General features: G+C 31.8%; 2 protein-coding genes across 36 annotated transcripts in view; one reads left to right on the top strand and one right to left on the bottom strand.

The window, feature by feature from the left end:
* Atat (alpha-tubulin acetylase) overlaps positions 1 to 8408 on the top strand; it is a 106993-nt gene extending 98585 nt beyond the window's left edge. For 32 of the 34 annotated variants that reach the window (XM_075308653.1, XM_075308651.1, XM_075308652.1 and 29 more), the window contains one exon: positions 3265 to 8408. In XM_075308653.1, coding sequence (XP_075164768.1) covers positions 3265 to 3865 — 601 coding nt within the window. In that variant the 3' untranslated portion in view covers positions 3866 to 8408. Of the gene's footprint in view, positions 1 to 232; positions 418 to 3264 lie in introns of those variants that run through there. The other 2 variants (XR_012722411.1, XM_075308661.1) reach the window with 2 other exon arrangements.
* Positions 8409 to 8414: 6 nt separating this feature from the next.
* Positions 8415 to 19536, bottom strand: Cpsf5 (cleavage and polyadenylation specificity factor subunit 5). 2 transcript variants are annotated; one of them, XM_075308666.1, is made up of 6 exons: positions 19401 to 19536; positions 19109 to 19263; positions 17815 to 18079; positions 17167 to 17332; positions 12876 to 12990; positions 8415 to 9043 (listed from the first exon to the last, which is right to left on the bottom strand). In XM_075308666.1, the coding sequence occupies exons 2-6, from the start codon at positions 19243 to 19245 to the stop codon at positions 9022 to 9024; spliced, it is 705 nt and encodes a 234-aa protein (XP_075164781.1). In that variant the 5' UTR covers positions 19246 to 19263; positions 19401 to 19536; the 3' UTR covers positions 8415 to 9021. The 2 variants fall into 2 exon arrangements, with proteins under 2 accessions (XP_075164781.1, XP_075164780.1); XM_075308665.1 differs by having other exon boundaries at positions 19109 to 19490.
* Positions 19537 to 22710: the final 3174 nt, after the last annotated feature.

Below are 22710 nucleotides of genomic sequence, written 5' to 3'. Positions count from 1 at the left end.
ATGATAGATGCTATAATTTATCTAATTTAAGATATTTCAATTAAAAATTAATTGGAACAATTAATTTCGTGATTGAAGACACAAAATATTTTTTTCTGTGTGTGTCGAAGCGGGCATGCTTTCGACATGCGGCGAACATAATACTAGAGTTTTCTCTATTATTTTTCTATTCCATTCTTCTCATAATTTTTATTTTTATTTTAATTTTCTTTTTTGTTTTCTTTTTTTATAGAATATCATAACTTCAACTGGACATAATTGTACAAAATTATCGGTAGCTGTTCATTATCATATTTTTAATTATATATTTTTTTATATAAGTTTTAGTTGATTTTACGAATGCAACAAACACCTCTATTAAAAGAAACTAATTAACTATTGTAGAAGCAAAATAAAAAACCTTATATTTAAACCAAATTATCTATTATATACTATTTAATCATAGATATATGCATTTAAAACGGCTATAGCACTTTAATATTTTTTATAAGCCAGCATTTTATGTGATTTGTGTTTCATTGGTTTATATATTCATTTTAGATTTTTATTTTATTTTTTTAATTTAATTTTAATTAATTAAATTTTTTCGTTTTATAAAATTTAATTGTAAAACAAAAAAAAAACAACTTCAGCGCCCTATGTATCGAATCAAAATTTTAAACATTAATTAATAAACTAAAACAAAAAAAAAACCTAAACCATATTGATTTTAATCAGTTTCAATAGAAAAACAATGGAAATTATCTATATACAGTGACTCAAAGCAAAAAATTTAACACTTTCTAAAAATGTCTAAATTATGGCTTAAATTCCCAGCAAATAAAGCGTCACAAAAATCCAATGAATAACTTTTTTTTTGATTTCCAAAATCAGATCGGAAACAATGAATTTTAGACAGATTTTTCATAATCTGTAGGACATTCATTGGATTATATAATTTCGCATCAGTTCTTCAGATGTTATTTAAAAAAAAAAGAAAAAAATGAAATGAAAAAAATGACAAATGAATTTTAAAAGAAATATTTGTAAAATTAAAAAGCTCATCTATGGAAGAACATTCTTAGGTGTACATTAGGAGATTACGACTTGGGAAGTTTTTTTTTGTTTTTTTTTTTTTTGCGGGGTTACACATGAAATTAGTTCCAAAGTATTCTAGCTCATAAAATTAATTGCAAAATTCTCAGATACATTTTTTTTGATACAAGCCAACGTATTGTACAAAGAGGGCCCATTGGTACAATCCCAGGCTTAGACAAAAACACAGCAAAAAATTTGGAAGTCATATTTATTCACCCTTATTCCTGAAGTCTCTCTCGCCGTCGCTTTTCGTCTGTCGCCACTAATTGGTATTCCGTCGCCGTTAAATTTACCAGCGACGATTAATTTTTGAAGAAGTTTTTTAGGCTTTATTAATCGAACAATTGAAAAATAAATTTAAAAAATGGAACTTGGTAAGAAGTAAAGTGACTAATCTTCAAAAATTACAAAAAATGACAAAACAAGAAACTACACGGATGAAAAAGACTGTTTTTCATATGTTTGGGTGTAAAAATTATATGTTTGGAACAAAATTTTTTTAACACAATATTTTCAAGTGCAAGCATATAATGTTCATAAACTAGCATAACATGTTTATTAATATGTTAGAACATATTATGTTTGGAACATAAACTGTTTGTAAATATAATATGCTTAGATGCAAACATATATTAATTTAGAAATAGCCTATAAACATATATGTGTTTAGAAAGAGAGACCTAGAGAGTATGCTGCAAGTAAAATAATGGAAGTAAACAATTGGCGCCTTAAAAATATATCCACACAAAGAACAATTCATTAAAATTTCTTTCTACCGGTGTATGCCCTAAGGTGAAACATAATATGTTTGAACAATACGAACAATATTTTGTTTTAACCAATCTTGAAAATATATATGCTTGAAGCAAAATGTGTTTGGGGTATATGTTACAGAAGCGATTTTTTTTTAGGGTGTAGAGATCAGCCATTAGATGAGCTAGGTTAGGTGGCAGCCCGATGTACAGGATCACTTAGACTATTCAGTCCATTGTGATACCACATTGGTGAACATCTCTCTTATCACTGAGTGCTGCTCGATTCCGTGTTAAGCTCAATGACAAGGGACCTCCTTTTTATAGCCGAGTCCGAACGGCGTTCAATATTGCAGTGAAACCACTTAGAGAAACTTTGAAACCCTCAGAAATGTCACCAGCACTACTGAGGTGGGATAATACACGGCTGAAAAACTGTTTGGTGTTCGGTCGAAGCAGGAATCGAACCCATGACCTTGTGTATGGAAAGCGGGCATGCCAGCCATTGCACCACGGTAGCTCCCAAATGAGCCACCGTGACTCCAACTGTTTAAAACCAATTGGAACAAATGGTTTGCAGTTCAATGCCTTTGGCCTTTAGAGACATATTGTAACAAATGGTAGAAAAGCTGTAGGTTAGGTGGCAGCCCGATGTATCAGGCTCACTTAGACTATTCAGGCCATTGTGATACCACATTGGTGAACTTCTCTCTTATCACTAAGTGCTGCCCTTCCGAACGGCGTTCCACATTGCAGTGAAACGACTTAGAGAAGAAATGTCACCATATCCGCCTTAGTGAATTTTTGAGTGATTTATGCAACCCAGCTGGTTACAGAAAAGTTGAAAAAAAGAACGTGGAATTAAGGACGTGGAATAATGCTGGTGACATTTGTGAAGGTTTCAAAGCTTCTCTAAGTTGTTTCACTGCAATGTGGAACGCCGTTCGGACTCGGCTATAAAAAGGAGTTCCCTTGTCATTGAGCTTAACATGGAATCGGGCAGCACTCAGTGATAAGGGAGAAGTTCACCAATGTGGTATCACAATGGACTGAATAGTCTAAGTGAGCCTGATACATCGGGCTGCCACCTAACCTAACCTAACCAAACCAAAGGACACGAAATTTTCACATTCGTGGATTTGACGTGAATAGTGGAAGTAGAATTGAAGTGGATATGGGAACATGGGTGTATATATTCGGTTTTCGAGTTTTAATTACTTAAAAAAATTAATGGCGAAATTGAATAAATTTCGCGTTTACATTAAGCATTATTCGGTCCATCCCAATATTAGGGTTGTTCCAATACTTTGAGATAATTATAAAAACATATTTCCATTGTTTATACGTTTTCATTATCTTATTTTTTATCTTATTTTCAGTATTAACTTTAAAAATATTTCTATTTTCTTTAAATATAATTATGTAATGCCTCTAGTGTTCAACATCAAAAAGTCGATTTTGTCGTTGAGAATTTTGAAAACTTACAAGTCCAAGATAATAATAATGAGACAGCTGACCAGCCAGAACCTGAGTTACAAAATACCAACGATATAGAGGACGATCTACAAACTCAACCAGATATTGACGAACCTGAAGCCCCTAACGACATTGAAATCAGCACCACAAATACCATGGAACATGGCACTGAACAAGAAATGTCCAACAACAGTCATCAGGATTCGTCATTTGTGCAGTCACCCTCTCAGCCAACCTCCAAAACATCGCCCTCTCTAATTGGTTCGGATAGTCATAGGCCTGCACCAACATTCCACTTGAGCAAACAACATACAGGCATGAAAAATCGTTCTTATGGCGTTGGTATGGCCGTGACTCCCACTAGTAAAATGGAATTTGATCAAGAGTCACGAGAAGATTTTGGTATAGTTAAAATAAATCGTCCTGTTGGCAAATGTGGCGGAATATCGCCAAGTGCCAGTCATCCTGGCGATGATGTTATGTCTACTGTTTCTAGTGGTGAGGGTTTAACGGATCAGGGTTATAATGATTTAAAATTTTATCATAATAAATTGTGGTAAATTTTAAGGGGGTTGCTAGAGACAATGTTCACAGGCTATTGTGGCCTATGGAATTTCACGATAAAAATTCCATAATTGTCAAAACCCTAATAAGTAAATAACATTTGTAGAGAACAAGTTCTCATAGTAACAGGCAGTCAAACATACACACATACATACATATTTTTTTTTCGAAATGAGACAAAATTTCGAACAGTACATTTAAGTAAAAAGAGAAAATTATTTATACAAACAAAAAAACATATTGTATATGTAAGTGGAACTATCTATATACACAAAATCTATCATTTTTATACATATAACACAACTGGATACACGAAACAAATTCGGTAAAATCAATACAAGATCCAATTTTTATACAAATTTCTAGTTATTCATATAATTCAAAAAAATCAATAGTTACCACCCCATTTCATTTATTACATTTTCCCAAGATTAATAGCCACGATACAGTTACAAAATTTAATTTTAACCAAGAATCTCATACCCTGATATTGTTTTTTTAAGACTTACAACTTACCACAAAAACTACGAATGTAATCGAAACATGGCTATTGTTATGCACTCTCCTAAAAATATGCTATACACAATGATATATTCATCAATGCCTCGTAACCTTTCATGTTATTTACAGTTTGAATATCCCTGCATATGATCACTGCACAGCCTTTTCAACCTCTATACGCTAGCGTTTACTAAGAGTTCGGTTATAAAACCCAACGGTTTTAAAATCTCCAACACATTTTTAATTTTTTCAACAACCCGTTTAACTTTTTATAGTACATCAAAATTATTTGATTATAGTTGAATTTTTCCCCAATGTTAGAAAATGTTCATGGAATCAAAATAAGAACAAAAGTTATAACCAACCGAAGTACAAAATCAATACAAGATCCAATTTTTATACAAACTTCTAGTTATTCATATAATTCAAAAAAGGCCAATAGTTACCACCCCCATTTCATTTATTTCATTATCCCAAGATTAATAGCCACGATACAGTTACAAAATTTAATTTTAACCAAGAATCTAATACCCTGATATTGTTTTTTTAAGACTTACAACTTACCAAAACAACTACGAATGTAATCGAAACATGGCTATTGTTATGCACTCTCCTAAAAATATGATATACACAATGATATATTCATCAATGCCTCGTAACATTTCATGTTATTTACAGTTTGAATATCCCTGCATATGATCACTGCACAGCCTTTTCCACCTCTATACGCTAGCGTTTACTAAAGAGTTCGGTTTTAAAATCTTCAACACATTTTTAATTTTTTCAACAACCAGTTTAACTTTTTATAGTACATCAAAATTATTTGATTATAGTTGAATTTTTCCCCAATGTTAGAAAATGATCATGGAATCAAAATAAGAACAAAAGTTATAACCAACCGAAGTACACAATTTTACTAAATTGCGAATGTCTTACAGAATAGGTGATAATTTTCTAAAATGTGTAAATTTTACCTAGATTGACATGTTTACAAAGTTTACCAATTTTTCCTTCTTCATGGACGCAAAAAAAAAAAACAACGGATGGTCTAGAACACGACTTTATCTGGTAAATTAGCGGCACTTAAAGGCTGATAATATTTTCGGTCTTCGCATTGAAAATCAGTCTATTTTAGTCAGTTCATTAGTAATAAAACTATGAATTAAATCTAGAATACATATGGGTGAATTAAATAGAATTTCTGCTTTAAAGATACTTATTATACAAAACTCACGGAAATACATACTGATTTTCAATTGATCATAGCACCGGCCTAATACCGAAAATATTTCTTACTTTCCGTAAAATATTCATAGTACGTACGTGAAAGGGAACAACGACAACTATAATAGAATTTCCTACATTAGTTCCTATTTTTATGTTTAAATTTGTCATGTTAAGTTTGTGTTATATAAACATTTTAAGTTGTATTACGCTAATAAAAAAGGCTTCGCTTTTATTCTAATTCACTTTTAAGTATCTTGCACATACCTACATAAATAGGAAATAATAGATCGCTTTGTTATAAAAGGTTAAAGTGGCAGCCCGATTAAGTTTCAGGCTCACTTAGACTATTCAGTCCATTGTGATTTGTTATAAAGTTATCAAATGTTTTAAAAATGCTTAATTTATCCAAATTGTTAGAGCGTTTAAGCAATGTTTTCTACATAGTTTAGCATTAGACAGTTCTGCATTATTGGCAGGCAAATTAAATGTTTACTGGAGATGCAAAGAGTAATAAAGGAACAGTTATACCCAAATATCAATTTAATTTGAATGGATTAATGCAAAGCATCAATTCTGTAATTTTTTTCTAAACTAAATAAAGAACAAATATTTTCAATCGGTGTCAAAAATTTTACTAGTGTTTCACTACTGGGAAGCAAAATTGCAAATGCAAAATAGCAATAAAAATATGAGTTTTCTATGCAAACCCTAACATAAATTAAAAATAACCATGTAAAGTATCAAATAAATAAGTTTTTTTTCAATTAAATAACATAGTAAAGAAAAGTAAATTTTTGATTTTCACCCACTGAAACGCGAAGCTAGGAAAGTTTTGCTCACCTCATAATACGTCAATTTTTGTAAAAAATATAAAAACCATTTCACTTCACTTTTTTTAAATCAATTTTTTTAATACAAAATGTTACACAATCAATACCCTGGGTTTTCAACAATCGGAAATGAGGAAATATTCAATCTCCTAAAGATATGCTACACTTATTTGTTCCAATAAAATATTCTCCAACACTCACATAACCCAATGTGTTTACAGTTTGAATATTTCGGTTTTTTTATCCAGTACTTTTTTAACTTCTAAATTAGTATGCATTTAGTATTTCCGTTTGGCGGGTATTATGTTCTGTTTTCGCAACGATATTTCAAATTAAAAGTCCAAATATCTGAAGACAAAAATTGATAAAATATACTTTTTGTCGTATATTTTTTTGCACTTTAAATTTAGTTTTGATAGAAAAGACTTAAAGAAGGGTACTAAGTTCGTTTTGTTTGATTGAAAATGACTTTTCCTTTCGGTGTTTGACCGAAACTAGGTTGAACTTAAAATACTTTGTATGGAAGGCGGGCATTCTAACCATTGCACAAGGCGGACATTAGAGCTCGACCGAAGCATCGGCTCCGGCATTCGGCCAAAAATCGATAATCGGCCACGAATTGGTCTTCGGCATCAAGAGGCTGATTAACCGAAGCCGAAACTTTTTGAATAATTTATTTAATATTGAATTGTCCAAGTGTTGAATTTATCTCAGTCACCCAGTACAAATAATACGTTAAAGAATTATAAAAAAATCTTGTTTTGTCACTATAATGTCAAATGAATTACCTTTTATTGTTGTATTTATGCATTTGTTAAAAAATATTCTAATATTGAACCAAAAAACACCAAATTTCTTTAATTACAAATTTGAGGAAAATAATCGGCTTCGGCCGATTATTGCTTTTTGCCGAATATCGGCTTCGGCCAAAAAAACCCGCTTCGGTCGAGCTCTAGCGGACATACCAATGGAAATCAAATACGGACAATCAAATGACTTTCTTGAAATCGTTATTTTAATTAAATAAAATAACATTTTTTTAATAAATCTCATGTATTTTAAATAAAACCTTTCCATTTTTTAAGTGAGAACTTTTTCAAACGGACATAGTTCAACTTCACCACGACTTATGCAAGTGAATTCATTTCACGGTGAATATAGAGAGTAAAAAAATCAAGAATTAATTCACATTCACCTGGTAGTGGATATGCGACATGGGCATTATTTATTACTCTTAGGAAAAAAAATACTCCAATGCTTTGCAAATATTTTTCAATTTCTAATTTTTGTTTGTTTCTGCTTCGAATATGCTGCTTTTCAATATTAAATAGAATTTGCTTTCTGTACGATGCACCTTTAATATATTGAGCGTAACTGTATATAAACATATAAAAAACAGTAACATTAACAAAAAACCTCACCAACCATCCAAATATCTACACAAATATAAAAATACCACACATTATACATACACATAGAACAAATCACTTAGTTATTGTAAATGAATTATTTCAGCGACAAACTACACATGGAAAAATAAGCACAAATTCAAAGAAATTAATGAAGAGATTACTGTACTAAAGTAACATGTATGTAGACAATTTTCTTGAGTGTACGGTTAGCATGGATCCGCTTTATCCAACAACTTATCCTAAATCCATATTTATTTCTTCCATTTTCAGTGGTCAAACATATGAAAAGTTATATGCCGATTATATTCTTAAATGAATCGAATCTAACTCATTAATAGATAATACAAATATTTACCATTACATAAATCAATAAAAAGAAAAACACAAAAGAAAATAAAACATTAATACGATATATATCATACAATAAGGCAACGCCTTCTCTAAACCCCTCTGCATCACTCATGTGTATCCATTGATCTACAAAAATAATAATAATATCTAATTTTAAGTCTTCAAAACAAATTTAATGTTTACTAAATAAAAATACATGCTATTAAAAGAAATTAAAACTACAATTTGTTTATTTTGTTGGCAAAAATTGTTGCAGGTAATATAGATCCCAAGCCTTTTGGGTTTCTTTATTTATATTATTATTTAGATTGAATTGTACATTTGGTAATGCCTATTTTACCAAGGGTTAAATGGTAGGGAACAATAACATCATATTGTATAGAAAATTTGAAAAGGTAAGACAGATGTATGTATACATTGTATAACATTAGTTTCCTTTACATTTTTGCTTTAAGGAATAATACAAAAAAAAATTCAATATTTTAGTCTTTTTTTGTAGATGTATCTTCCATTATATAATTATTTTTTTTTATAGAAAAGTAATTGTTATCTAGTCGCTTTATTTTTTGTTTTACTTTTGTTATAAAATCTAATTTGGAATTTTTATAATTAAATAAGTTTAGTTGTTGTTGTGTATGTGTGATTTATATAATAATAATAAATTTGAAATGTTCAAAAATTATGGACATTTGCTGTGTGTTGATGCAACAAATTCGAGTCCATATAATCATCATAGTTTTCCACACTTTCTGGCTGATGGTGTTCCAGAGCTCTATTTGGCTGATAGGAGCTATGCTGTATACAGACGGGCGCGGTAGTGGTAGCCTCTACTCACATATATATGAAATTAAATCTGCAAATGCAATATTTGTTTAGTTTCAAATCAATGCCAAAAATTTATAATAATATAATATATAAATACAAAAACTATGAAGTAAAAAACATAGATACAAACAAAACAAAAAAAAAATAAATTGTAAGCAGTATCAAAAATTTGAATTTTCGTCTTTTTCAAAATTTGTGAATTTTCTAAAAGATGGAAAATTGACCTACGATTAGTACTTATTCTACAATAATAAATTCCTTTTCCAACACTTTAACTTGAGGCATTTCACCTAGCTATGCACAAACAGAAATTCTAACCGTCCCATCTGTAAAAGTATTTGTCCTAAACAACACATGGCCACTAAAATGGAGTGAGGCATCAAAATATTATAGCAGGTTGGCTGATAAGTCCCCGGTCTAACAAAAACAAAAACACATTTTTTTGTAAAAATTCTTTTCAATTATTCAACATAGTTCCGTTCAAGAGCGACACAACGATTATAACGACCTTCCAACTATTTGATACCATTTTGGTAGTACTCCTTCGGTTTTGTCTCAAAATAGGCCTCAGTTTCGGCGATCACCTCTTCATTGCAGCCAATTTTTTCCCTGCGTGCATCTTTTTGAGGTCTGAGAACAAGAAAAAGTCGCTGGGGCCAGATCTGGAGAATACGGTTGGTGGGGAAGCAATTCGAAGCCCAATTCATGAAATTTTGCCATCGTTCTCAATGACTTGTGGTTCGGTGCGTTGTCTTGGTGGAACAACACTTTTTTCTTCTTCATATGGGGTTTTGCCGCGATTTCGACCTTCAAACGTTCCAATAACGCCATATAATAGTCACTGTTGTTACCTCAAGGTAATCGATAAAAATTATTCCATGCGCATCCCAAAAAACAGAGACCATTACTTTGCCAGCGGACTTTTAAGTCTTTCCACGCTTCGGAGACGGTTCACCGGTCGCTGTCCACTCAGCCGACTGTCGATTGGACTCAGGAGTGTAGTGATGGAGCCATGTTTCATCCATTGTCGCATATCGACGGAAAAACTCGGGTGTATTACGAATTAACAGCTGCAAACACCGCTCAGAATCATCAACACGTTGTTGTTTTTGGTCAAATGTGAACTCGCGCGGCACCCATTTTGAACAGAGCTTCCGCATATCCAAATATTGATGAATGATATGTCCAACACGTTCCTTTGATATCTTTAAGGCCTCTGCTATCTCGATCAACTTCATTTTACGGTCATTCAAAATCATTTTGTGGATTTTTTTGATGTTTTCTTCGGTAACCACCTCTTTCGGGCGTCCACTGCGTTCACCGTCCTCCGTGCTCATTTCACCACGCTTTAATTTTGCATACCAATCAATTATTGATGATTTCCCTGGGGCAGAGTCCGGAAACTCATTATCAAGCCAAGTTTTTGCTTCCACCGTATTTTTCCCTTCAGAAAACAGTATTTTATCAAAACACGACATTCCTTTTTTCCATTTTTTCACAATAACAAAAGTTGCTTCACAAAAGACGCTCTATCTCACAAACTAATTGACTTACAGACGTCAAATTTTGACACGAATCATTTGAAGGTTGGTACAAAAAAAAAATAACATCCATTTAATACTAGCGAGGCCATATATGTGTCAGACCGGGGACTTATCAGCCAACCTGTTAAATCCCTAATTAATTGGAAGCGAGTTCCATTAACGAGAAATGCAAAAAGAAAAGAGCGCTCTCTGAATTGAAGAGTTTCGAATCGGGCTACTAAACAATTGGCTATATTAAAATTAAATCCATATATAAAGAATTTACAACGGACTGAGACTTGTTAATCGACCTGTTGCAACACTGTGACCGTTTCACTTTTCTCCATGTGTTGTGAATCCAAGAAAACGGTGGTCTTATTCGCCTTATTCGGAGCATTTTCGCCGGGTGTAGTCCTAGAAGTAGACAACTATGGGACAAGAGAACAACATGTTCCAAATGTTAACAATTTGTTCGCAGATAGATCGAGGATGGGGAGGATGACATAGGGAAGACGCAAACACAGAGATTCTGCTCTGTATACCGGGCCGCAGGACGGTTCAGGTCGATCAACAGTTACTTTAATCTAGAGCTCGACCGAAGCATCGGCTTCGGCCAAAATAGGCCGGATAACCAAAGCCGAAGCTTTTTGAATAATTTATTTGATATTGAATTGTCCAAGTGTTGAATTTGTCTCAGTCAAAACACCCAGTACAAATAAAACGTAAAAAAATTATAAAAATCCCTTTTTGTCATATAATATAGTAGTAGAGTAGTATTCTTTATTTAAATTTCATTAAATTACAATTCAAATATTTGAATAAAAGTAAGCAATATATGTATGCATAATTTAAATATAAGAATTATAGGATTCATTCGACTATGACCTTTTTCCCTGCAAACATTTTCGATTACGAATGAGTTTTCTTTGAATCATTTGTATGTTCAAACGGTTGCGGAAGAGCGAATCTGTGAGTCATTTATGCGTCCCCAGTCTAAAGTAGTTGTGTCTCAAAATAATTCTTTTCATTGACTCATAGTTTCGTCCTCTAATGAAAACGAACAGGAAAGGAGTTATAAATGACTCTCCCCACATGCGTAATTTAAGAGTTACGAGTTTTATATTACCCAGTAAATTGTTTCAATATTAACATTATTAGAATAGAGGAATAAAAGGGTAATAATCGAGTCTTTCTCATGATTTAAATTAAACAGTTAGAAACAATCATTGCTTAGACTAATATATGACTAAAATTCGAATCTTCCCTGCGAGTAAACATTTTTTAATCTCTCAAAAGAATGAGTTAACACTCGTTTTCATAAACACTCATTTTGGATGATTGAAAATGTTCACAGGGATTGTCATTATAATATCAAGCTACTGGACTGAATTACTTTTTATTGTTGTATTTATGCATTTGTTGAAAAAATACTCTAATATTGAACTATAACACACCAAATTTCTTCAATTATAAATTTGAGGAAAATAATCGGCTTCGGCCGATTATTGCTTTTTTGTCGAACATCGGCTTCGGCCAAAAAACCCGCTTCGGTCGAGCTCTACTCTGAACGCTGCGTGTTAGTATTATTTGGATACCAGGACTTACCAAGAGGTATGACCCACTCGGGCTGAATTAAAAAGGAAGGAAGGACGCCGTCCCATAATATATGATTAAGGAACAGCGTGGCAGTAGGAAGATCGAACACAATGGGGGAACCCGAACGAGATCCGAAACAGAGACTACTGAAAGAGAGGTTAGGGATGATCAGCAAGGCCATAAGTTAGGTTAGTTATAGTGTCAGCACGAGATATCATGCTCACTTAGACTATTCAGTTCAGTGGAGAACTTCTCTCTTATCACTGAGTGCTTCTCGATTCTATGTTAAGCTTAATGAGAAGGGATCTCCTTTTTATAGCATTACTGAGAGGGATAATCCACCGTTGACAAACTTTTTGGTGTTTGGTCGAAACTGGGTTTGAACCCACGGCCTTGTGTATGCAAAGCGAGCATGCAGGAAACATTTCAAGCTTCTCTAAATATGGGATAAGGCACGTAAAATAAAATTGTAATTTCACATAAATACTTGATAAAAAGCTATATCATAATATGGAATTAATAGTTTGCCATAAAAAACTCACTAAAAATGCTAGGTCAATCATTTTTTATTCATCCCTACAGTTAACTTTTCAACTGAAAAAAATTTTCTGCAAGATGACAGACAGGATGCATTTTAAAATGTTGTTGGCTAACCAAATTCTAACTTAGGTTTATTAAAATGGGGGTTAAAGTATTAAATGTTGATTTGCGTCTTTCATGAAGTAGGTTTTGACTAATTACCTGCATAAAGCCTGCGGCAATGAAGAAATTATCGGCCCATATCCTTGAGAATTATCATATAACTCAAACAGGGGAGCAGCTACCAATTTGTAATTTTTAGGTACAGCAAACAAAGCTATAGAATAAGAAAAATTTAGAAAAATAATAATATTTAAAATTATTATTAATAAAACTTATTGCATTTTCCCTTAAACGTAAAAATAAAATCTTAATGTTAATTATTACAAAACTAATCTCATACATATAGTAAAAATTCTGGCACATTATTTATCCAAAATTCTCATAATTTTTTTAGTAGTATTTTTTTAATATATATTTTCTTTTGTTGGGTTGGTCTTATGAAGTATTTTAAAATAAATATGCAAAATTTATATATGTACAAAACTTCTTAATCATTCTTACGGAATAAAAAAGATAAATTTTTTAAGGAAAAATATAAAAGAATTAATTAGGGGAGAGAGAAATGAGGAAAAATGGATAATACAAAAACAATATACATTATTATTAATTCATGTTACTAATAAATATATTTTGCAAAACAATGACGTTCCCTGTGAATGTGTACCTCTTAAATTCTTCAAATGTTTAAGGTATATTATTATATAGTATACAAAGATCCATTGTATTGTTATGGTGAAACATTTAATAGGTTATAAATAATATAAAATCAAAAACGGATCGGACAAGTTCACCTCCAACTCTCTTACAAAGGAGATTACAAGTGAAAGTTGAAATCAAAAACATAATTAGGTAAAGTACAATTATATATGGATTATCTGAACATAGTCAATAGAAATATACGTCATGATTACAAGCATGCATTGAAATTGTTCGATGTCAGGTGAACGTGAACTTTGCGTTTCTATAAAACGAAAACGCTATAAGATTGAAGATATTTCAATAAAAAATTGATTAGGTCAATTAATTTCGTAATTGAAGAAAACAATATTTTTTTCTTTTTGGCTATCCTATTTTAACATATTCCCTTTGTTTCAAGCAGGAGTATTTCTTGTAAAGTGTTGATTATACGGATTAGTATAATGTTCCCATTTCCCTATACCGATTTTTTAATTGAAAATCACAATGAATTGTGAAAATTTCTTTTTAAACCTTAAAGATTTATTTCACAAAATGTACGCATAAGTATTTTGTCCAAAATATTTTGCCAACATATTTTTATATATACTTATATACATATTTATACTTATTACACAGAAAAAAATATCACCAGAATATTTCCAATTAAAAAGTTAATTGAAGTTGAATGGTTTTTCAATTAATAAATTAATTGATACAATTAACTTTTTAATCAAGATAGAAACATTAGGTTAATTAAGTCAATGATTGAAAATTTTAAAATTTTTAATTAAAAAATTAATTGATAGAATTAACTTTTTAATCAAATTCAGAAGACTAAGTCAGTTAAAAAAAAGTGATGAACATTTCTTAATCAAAATAAAAACTCTAAGCCAATTCAGAAAGTAGTTGAAAATAGTTACCTTTTTAAATAAAAAATTAATTGGGGTTTGCACTCAAAATCAATTAAATTTTTAATTGAATCAATTAAAAAATTAATTGGAAATTGCTAATGACATCAATTAATTTTTTAATCAAGGAGTTTTTCTATGCCCAATTAAAACTGTGATTGATACTATCATTTTCGTGATTGAAGACATTTCAATTAAAAAATTAATTGGATCAATTAATTTCGTGATTGAATCAGAAAAATATTTTTTTGTGTGTATATACGCACATATGTTCTCACATAGTCATAACTTGAATTGTACTCAAATTCAACTACGTAGTCCGTTGTAATTTATATAAATTGGCTTCAAATTACATGATGAAAATAAAAATTAAATAAAATAAAATAAAAACGGGCTTTAAAAACATGCAATGCCATGAGACATAGAAAATCCCAAACAACTATTCTGCGGTGATTTATCTTATGCCAGCAATGCAGGTGACATTTCTTTGTGTTTGAAAGATTTTTTTAGTATTATCATACGTAATCGGACACGCCACTCACAATGGTATGGTATCACAATGGACTTAATAATATTTGAAAGACCATTTTGGCAAAATGAAAATCAATTTTAAATATGGTGAAAAGCCTTGTAAATATTGAAAATAGTTTAGGATTCAAAGTGGTCTTTGGTTGCACAGTAGAAGTCTGTTTATGACGAAAACATTCGATTTGCTTACGTAAATTATTACGTTCATCACTTGTACGATTGTCTAGTGAAATATTTACATCAGGACGCACTCTATTTCATAAAAATCGCTTAACAGTAATAACAGAAGTAGTGATATTTTATTGATTTTTGTTGTACAAATGTGATGTGGCTTGATCTTTTATTAATTATTATACTACTATCGGATTAGTAAAATAACGCCAAAGTTCCAAAGTGGTTACGAACACAAAATGTTGATAATGCCCCGTAATGATCAACCGATAAAATTTAATGCTAAAAATAACGTACGATTATGGGAATATGAAATAAATAATACATGTTAGAATAATAATAACTATAGACCTTTAATTTTGAGAACTTTAACGTTTTCAAAATAATAGTATGAGATGACTTTGATAGTTGGAGGTACAAAACAATCATTTTAATGTATATATGTATAACAAATCTTTCGGAGCGTCATTATTTTGCAGAAAAATACATTTCCAGGCAGTTATTAAAAAAGTAAATATATTGTAAGTGTCTACCTTACTCCTAAAACTATGTAGCCGGTACAATAAAGGCTACATTACAGGACATTTCATATTAAATGAAAAATCATCAAAGATGTACAATTACAATGTTATCTTGTAAGAGTGTTAATTATTAATTATCAAATAATAGAACATAGAGAAGCACCAATTCAAATTCTTGAACAAAATTATTACAATTCGAAAAAATACGTGTTTAAGAGAAAATACATATGCCTTCACAAAGTTATTAAGAGACATATTCACAATATTCAAATATGTATTTACACAGAGTAAAAAAGATAAAAAAGAATTTGAACGGTTTTAACAGCAACAGGAATAAAACTGGTTGTCTGAAAAAATAAGTACATAGCAATTTTTCTTCCAACAATCATGGTTATAAACATTTTTTAATTGAAAAACACAATTTATGATGTTTCGACATGAATTTTCTTTTTATGTAATTGTGTGGTATAAGAAAATTAAAATCTGAAAAATAGTCTAAATAAAGTTTAATGTCCGATTTAGAAACGTTGTTTTGTCTTTGCAATAGTTATGTCCTAACGAAAACATTTGGAGAAAATAGCTAAAAGCTCTTTAATAGTCGACGTTTAGAAAGATTTTTGTAAGTTGCTTTCCTGAACGAGATAAACTATCACATGTATTTGTTAAACATTACAATTGCTTTCTTTTAGTGCTGGATAACCAAGACGTGAAGGGCTTACAACACAAAACTCTTCTACCAGGAACATGTAAAAAAAAGTGTAAAACTGGCATCAGCTGTTTAAAAATAGCCACAGCAATTTGGCGAAATCTTAGATCATTTATTCTTTCATCCACTACTAAAGCAAGCAAATAAAAAAACAAAGACAAATAGAAGAGAACAAATTTCTTATTTATAACACTGGAACGCATTGGGGTATTTAATTTAAATAATTTTCGTAGTACAAATACTACGTTTATAACAAACTAAAAATACCTTCTCTAGGATTTCGTTATAGACATTTTCAACTTTATATCATAACCTGAGCCTATTCAAACGAAACATCGCTCTTGCCCATTACATCCTTTTGCCACTTAACGGTGATAAGTTGGCATTTTTCGAATGGGTGGACCATTGAAGCTGATCATTTCAAGTATTCTTAATTCTATGCTCTACGAAACATTTTAAACAAATATGTATCTATTTACCGTAATAAGAATTCCCGGACAACGACAAAATGTTCTGTCATTTGTAGTTTTGGTTTGGAAATTTGAGTTACATTGCTTGTTAGCATCCACAAATTAAGTTATGTTTCATTTAAATATTTTTATAAAACAATTCATCGATTTTTATTACTTTATCAGAAAACCAAATATAGAATGGATTTAAGGGATCAAACTATTTATTTCTGCGGAAGACTGACATTAGAAATACTGGTAATGCCCTGAGTTGCTCATGTACAAAAACATAAGCTTGCTAGTGGTATTATTAATAATTGCGTAGCCTAACAAAGACAATAATATAGCTAAATCTGCTTATGTACTAGAACATTAACATATACATATAAAATATATAAATATATAAAATACAATATGTAAAAACTTTACCCTTTTCGTGAAGTTGTACTAAAAACAAACGTTTATGTTCCTTGGGCTTTGTAATGTGCGGTGGTATGTAAGGATACTGCGGAGGTTCAAAATTCGGTCGCCACCAATTTCCAATCGTATCTTCGACAATCCATTCTTGCTTAACACCATCTTGACGTCCTAAAGTCTAAATAAATTACAATGCGAATATACAATAACAATGCAATCTTTCAAATAAAAACATTATTGTTAGATATACACTTCAAATTTCTAGGTATTGAAATTATCATTAAATTCTGTTTCACTTGTATATATAAAACTGTGGATTGATTCAACAATTAACATGAATTCATTCAATCAATAATGCCAAAATATATGTAACTAAAACGAAATTGCACAGCATACACAATTTTTTTGATATATTTGATGTAAATACAGCAAACAATACAAGCATATTTATCAATTATATGTTGTATCATTATTGAATTAACACAATATTTTTCAGCAGGAATTGTTTATAAAACTAGTTTAAAAATAACAATAGTCGGCATTACAATGGTATTCTTCATCATTTACATATCATTTTATGATAGACTCATATTTTCACACTTGACTATTGACAATTCGATCTATACTTGTAGGAACTAGTAGTATGAGTTAATGCCTTACCTCAGTTAGCAGGCGTTTGAGTCCTTCCACTTCATCTTCTCCTGCATTAAGTTCTCCACCGGGCAGTTTGAAGAATGTTGTTCCTAACTGTAAAAGTAGTACATGTGGTAAACCGTGTTCGTGCACTAAAAGAACTCCTTCAACTGATCGTCTCATACCAATACGATCAAATTCTTCACGCATACGCTGGAAACGTGAAGGAACGGAGGGGTCCTTTTCAAAAAGTGGTTCCTTTGTGCCGAATGTGTAGTTGGTTAAGGGATATCTACAAAAATATCGGAATTGTAAATGTTTTATTTATGTTTCATTATTTAACCTCCTCTCCCTATAAAATGTATGTCACCCAGATAAACAAGTAAATTATAAACAATCACAAATAAGTGATTGTTACGCCAGAAAGCAGCACCGAAGACTACGAACATTTTACAGGTTACATGCAAAGGGTACGATAATTTTTTTATAATCCTTAAGCTGTCCAAATGGTTCCAATACGTTTATGTGCAGTCCTTAGCTCTTGCGCAATAGAGGCAGCGCTTACATGATAGCCGGACTCCGACATTTTGGACAGTGCCTGGTGCTTCGTCGACATCGAAATTACCGGAACGGAATCGACGAAACATGGTTGACTGTTACAAATAAGGGCAATAAACGCTCATCACATTTTCAGCCGCTTGGCTTGGGCTTACAAATTTATCGAAGAAAAAAATATATAGTATTTTCTCTTTGTCAGTGACCATCTGACGTAAAAATTTCAAGCGTAAAGGTGGGTATTAAGTTCGAGTTTAGCCGCTGAAAACGTAATTTTTTCACGATTACTTTTCTTTAATAATCCATTTTAAGGAATACAAACTTTGTGAAAATTTGCTTTGGGCTTTTCCCCATCAAGTTATAATAAAATTTGCAACAGATATGTATAATTTCATGCATTTTTCTTACTGATTTAGTTTTCACTTTAGCGATTTTAGCGGCTAAACTCGAACTTAATACCCACCTTAAATAAGAATAAAGATTCTTTGCAAAAGCTAACATATCTTGGAGGAAATGGTCCAAAGCATTAGCTTTTGTTAAAATAACATAGTAAAGTAAGGCAAACGTGAACTTTTTGAGTTTCACCTATGAAATGGGAACGTAGTACCCGGCATTTAAGTTCTTTTTTATATCATTTTGCATTTCTTTGGGTATTTGCCAAAAGTGAAAATATGGCAACACCCACCCACTCATGCAAACCCACTACTAATTATTTAGTGGGTTCACCTTTATTTCGTAGATGTATGGTTTCTTAATATATACTTACAAATTAATAGTTCTATTTATTGTTAACGATTGATTGGGGCTGAATTTCTGTGTTCCATTATTAGCACTATCCACTTGTCCTTGACTGCCGCGTCGTGGCCATCCTGTTCCAGATTTGTTTGATACTTGTGTCGCCATGCTCACGCGTTTTGTATACTAGATTATTGGATATAGGAGGAAATCGACTACACTATGCCAAAATGAATCGTGTATTTGATCACAATTCTACTTATATAATTTTTATGATTGTAAGGGCTTTTTATATAGTATTTGTATTTTATAATTTCAATTACTTTAAACTTTAAAGCCCCTTTTAGCAGAAACCAACCGTGCGACCAAATGAAAAAATTTTATGCGACAGCGATGCCGAAGAAGAAGAAGAAGTAAAGAAGCACAACCCCCTCCCTTAGACGATCATATTCCCTCAGGACATATATCGGGACCGGCATTGTAAAAATTGACGCCGTACTAAGTCAAAGCGACATTGTCAACGCCGTTTAATACAGTGCAGCCAAATGAAAATTTATGAGATCCTAGAGCGGAACTATTCTAGGGAACCGGTTTCAAGGAAGTAAAGGGTGATTCTTTTGAGGTTAGGATTTTCATGCATTAGTATTTGACAGATCACGTGGGATTTCAGACATGGTGTCAAAGAGAAAGATGCTCAGTATGCTTTGACATTTCATCATGAATAGCCGAACGATCTGCCACAACGTCGAATTTTCAGTGAATGGGCCCTAGAAAAGTTGGCAGAAAATCCGCTTTTTTATCGACAAATTTTGTTCAGCGATGAGGCTCATTTCTGGTTGAATGGCTACGTAAATAAGCAAAATTGCCGCATTTGGAGTGAAGAGCAACCAGAAGCCGTTCAAGAACTGCCCATGCATCCCGAAAAATGCACTGTTTGGTGTGGTTTGTACGCTGGTGGAATCATTGGACCGTATTTTTTCAAAGATGCTGTTGGACGCAACGTTACGGTGAATGGCGATCGCTATCGTTCGATGCTAACAAACTTTTTGTTGCCAAAAATGGAAGAACTGAACTTGGTTGACATGTGGTTTCAACAAGATGGCGCTACATGCCACACAGCTCGCGATTCTATGGCCATTTTGAGGGAAAACTTCGGAGAACAATTCATCTCAAGAAATGGACCGGTAAGTTGGCCACCAAGATCATGCGATTTGACGCCTTTAGACTATTTTTTGTGGGGCTACGTCAAGTCTAAAGTCTACAGAAATAAGCCAGCAACTATTCCAGCTTTGGAAGACAACATTTCCGAAGAAATTCGGGCTATTCCGGCCGAAATGCTCGAAAAAGTTGCCCAAAATTGGACTTTCCGAATGGACCACCTAAGACGCAGCCGCGGTCAACATTTAAATGAAATTATCTTCAAAAAGTAAATGTCATGGACCAATCTAACGTTTCAAATAAAGAACCGATGAGATTTTGCAAATTTTATGCGTTTTTTTTTTAAAAAAAGTTATCAAGCTCTTAACAAATCACCCTTTACAATCAATGTAGTAAACGGTGTTGCGAAATCTATAAACACAATCACAACGAATGTCGGTACCTTTAGGTGTGTTCTGAAACTAAAACGTTCACACTAGGCATTCTTTTTTTACGTTAAAGCCTCGTACTACACGTTTTCGCACCAAAAACTGTTGTACTCCATATAAAAAGTTAGCGCGGAATAAATGCGAAATCTTTGTTTTGGGCACTTTCCAACAAATATTTATACGACCCTGGATTTTTCGCATGAAAAAATAGGCAGGCATATTATTTCGCATAGGGTTTGAGACCCTATTTATGGTGAACTTTCGTGGTTTCCTGCTATACATATCGGAAAAAACTTCTTCAACATTTTGATTTTTAAATGAATTATTGTCAGTCATAAAATTATGTTTTTTTTTCCTTTTCTGCATACTTATCTTTCTTTTGTCAATCATCCAGTAGTATCTTTTACCTGCTGACACTGATTGTTATATAATGAAACATTTTTGCCTGCTTTAAAAATTATTTAATTTCAATTATTATTTTAAAAAATCGATTGTATTTTTTGGTCAATATTTTTATTATTTACCTATTTAGCTTTTAATTTTAAGTCAAAAAAAATCTATTGTATTTTTTTGTCAATATGTATTTTTATTATTTACCTTTTAATATTAAGTCATTATATTTTTCATGGAATATTTGTTTAATATTTTTTTCGAGTAGTTCTATTGTAATTTATCTTGCATCGACCTTATGCGCTTTACAGACTATCAGTTATTCCGGACGGAATGTCGGTGTTTGTAAAGAATCTTACAGTGTGTCGGATCGATACGACTTGTCGGCGATGACTAAATAATCGGTAAATGTGTTATCGATCCCATAAACATGCAGCAGTATCGATTATGCCTTCGGACTTAACTTATAATGTGCACAATATATGGGATATGTTCGACACGAGCACTGTCGTCCGGAATAACTGATAGTCTGTAAAGCGCATTACGGCTTTAAATTACAAAATTGGGCAAATAAATAAATAAAATAAAAAAATAAATATTCGGTTTTATTAAGTTCGAGTTTAGCCTCTAAAATCAAAAATAAATCAGCAAACAAAGTATAAAATTAAAGTTTTTGATGCTAATATTAATATAACTTGATAGGAAATAGCCCCAAGTAACTTTTTATAAAGTTTTTATTCTTTAAAATGGATTAGTAAAGAAAGTAATCGTGAAAAATAACGATTTTAGCGGCTAAACTCGAACTTAATACCCACCTTAATATTAAAATAGTTATGCGCCGTACAGATTATAAGTTTATCCGGACGACAGTGCTCGTGTCGATTGGCAACATTATACGTTAAGGTGAGTATTAAGTTCGAGTATATCCGCTAAAATCGCCATTTTTTCACGATTACTTTTCTTAATTAATCCACCTTAAGGAATACAAACTTTGTGAAAATTTACTTTGGGGTATTCCCCATCAAGTTATAATAAAATTTGCAACAAATATGTATAATTTTATGCCTGTTTTGACTGATTTAGTTTTCACTTTAGCGATTTTAGCAGCTAAACTCGAACTTAATACCCGCCTTTAAGTCCGAAAGGCCGGTACTCTGTTCGGTTTTCGCGTTGAAACTCCATACAAAACCAAAAAATGCGAAAAATTTGCGAAATTTTTTCCATTTGTGATACTTTGTTTTTTCGTGTTGAAAAACTGACGTTTATAGCACGGCGCCATTTGCAATGTGAATTAAGAAATAATTTATTTATTAAAAACTATTTGTGCGGGTTTATAAATCAAACACGGACCATATTTTTGTTCCGAAACTATACAAAGGATCAAAGGAATAGCAGATCAATTGCCCAAGGAAAAATAAAATGTTATTTTGTAAAAACAAGCAACAACCACCAACTTAATCTAATATCGCTCCCTGTAAAATAGCGCTCCAAGCTACCTAAAAAAACGCCGCTTTCTATGTGCGAAATAATGGTTTCCATAAAAATTTTTCGCAAGAATGAACATAGTACCGGCCTGAAGGCATAAAAAAAATTCGATGTGTATTTTTATTTAATATACATCTAGAGGTGTTTTCTTTTCCGAAAAAAGTGCTTTGTC

This window comes from Haematobia irritans, chromosome 4 (assembly GCF_050003625.1).
Source record: "Haematobia irritans isolate KBUSLIRL chromosome 4, ASM5000362v1, whole genome shotgun sequence".
NCBI classification, from domain to species: Eukaryota; Metazoa; Arthropoda; class Insecta; order Diptera; family Muscidae; genus Haematobia; species Haematobia irritans.
Note: the sequence above shows the minus strand (reverse complement) of the source record. Positions and strands in the feature narration are given on the sequence as shown.

Coding starts and splice junctions, on each gene's coding strand:
- Cpsf5 (XM_075308666.1), bottom strand. CDS start 19,245: ATGGCGACACAAGTATCAAACAAATCTGGAACAGGATGGCCACGACGC. Junction 18,080..19,108: donor ATAAATAGAACTATTAATTT/GTAAGTATATAT, acceptor ATATTTTTGTAG/ATATCCCTTAACCAACTACA. Junction 9,044..12,875: donor TTGCCGCAGGCTTTATGCAG/GTAATTAGTCAA, acceptor TTGCATTTGCAG/ATTTAATTTCATATATATGT.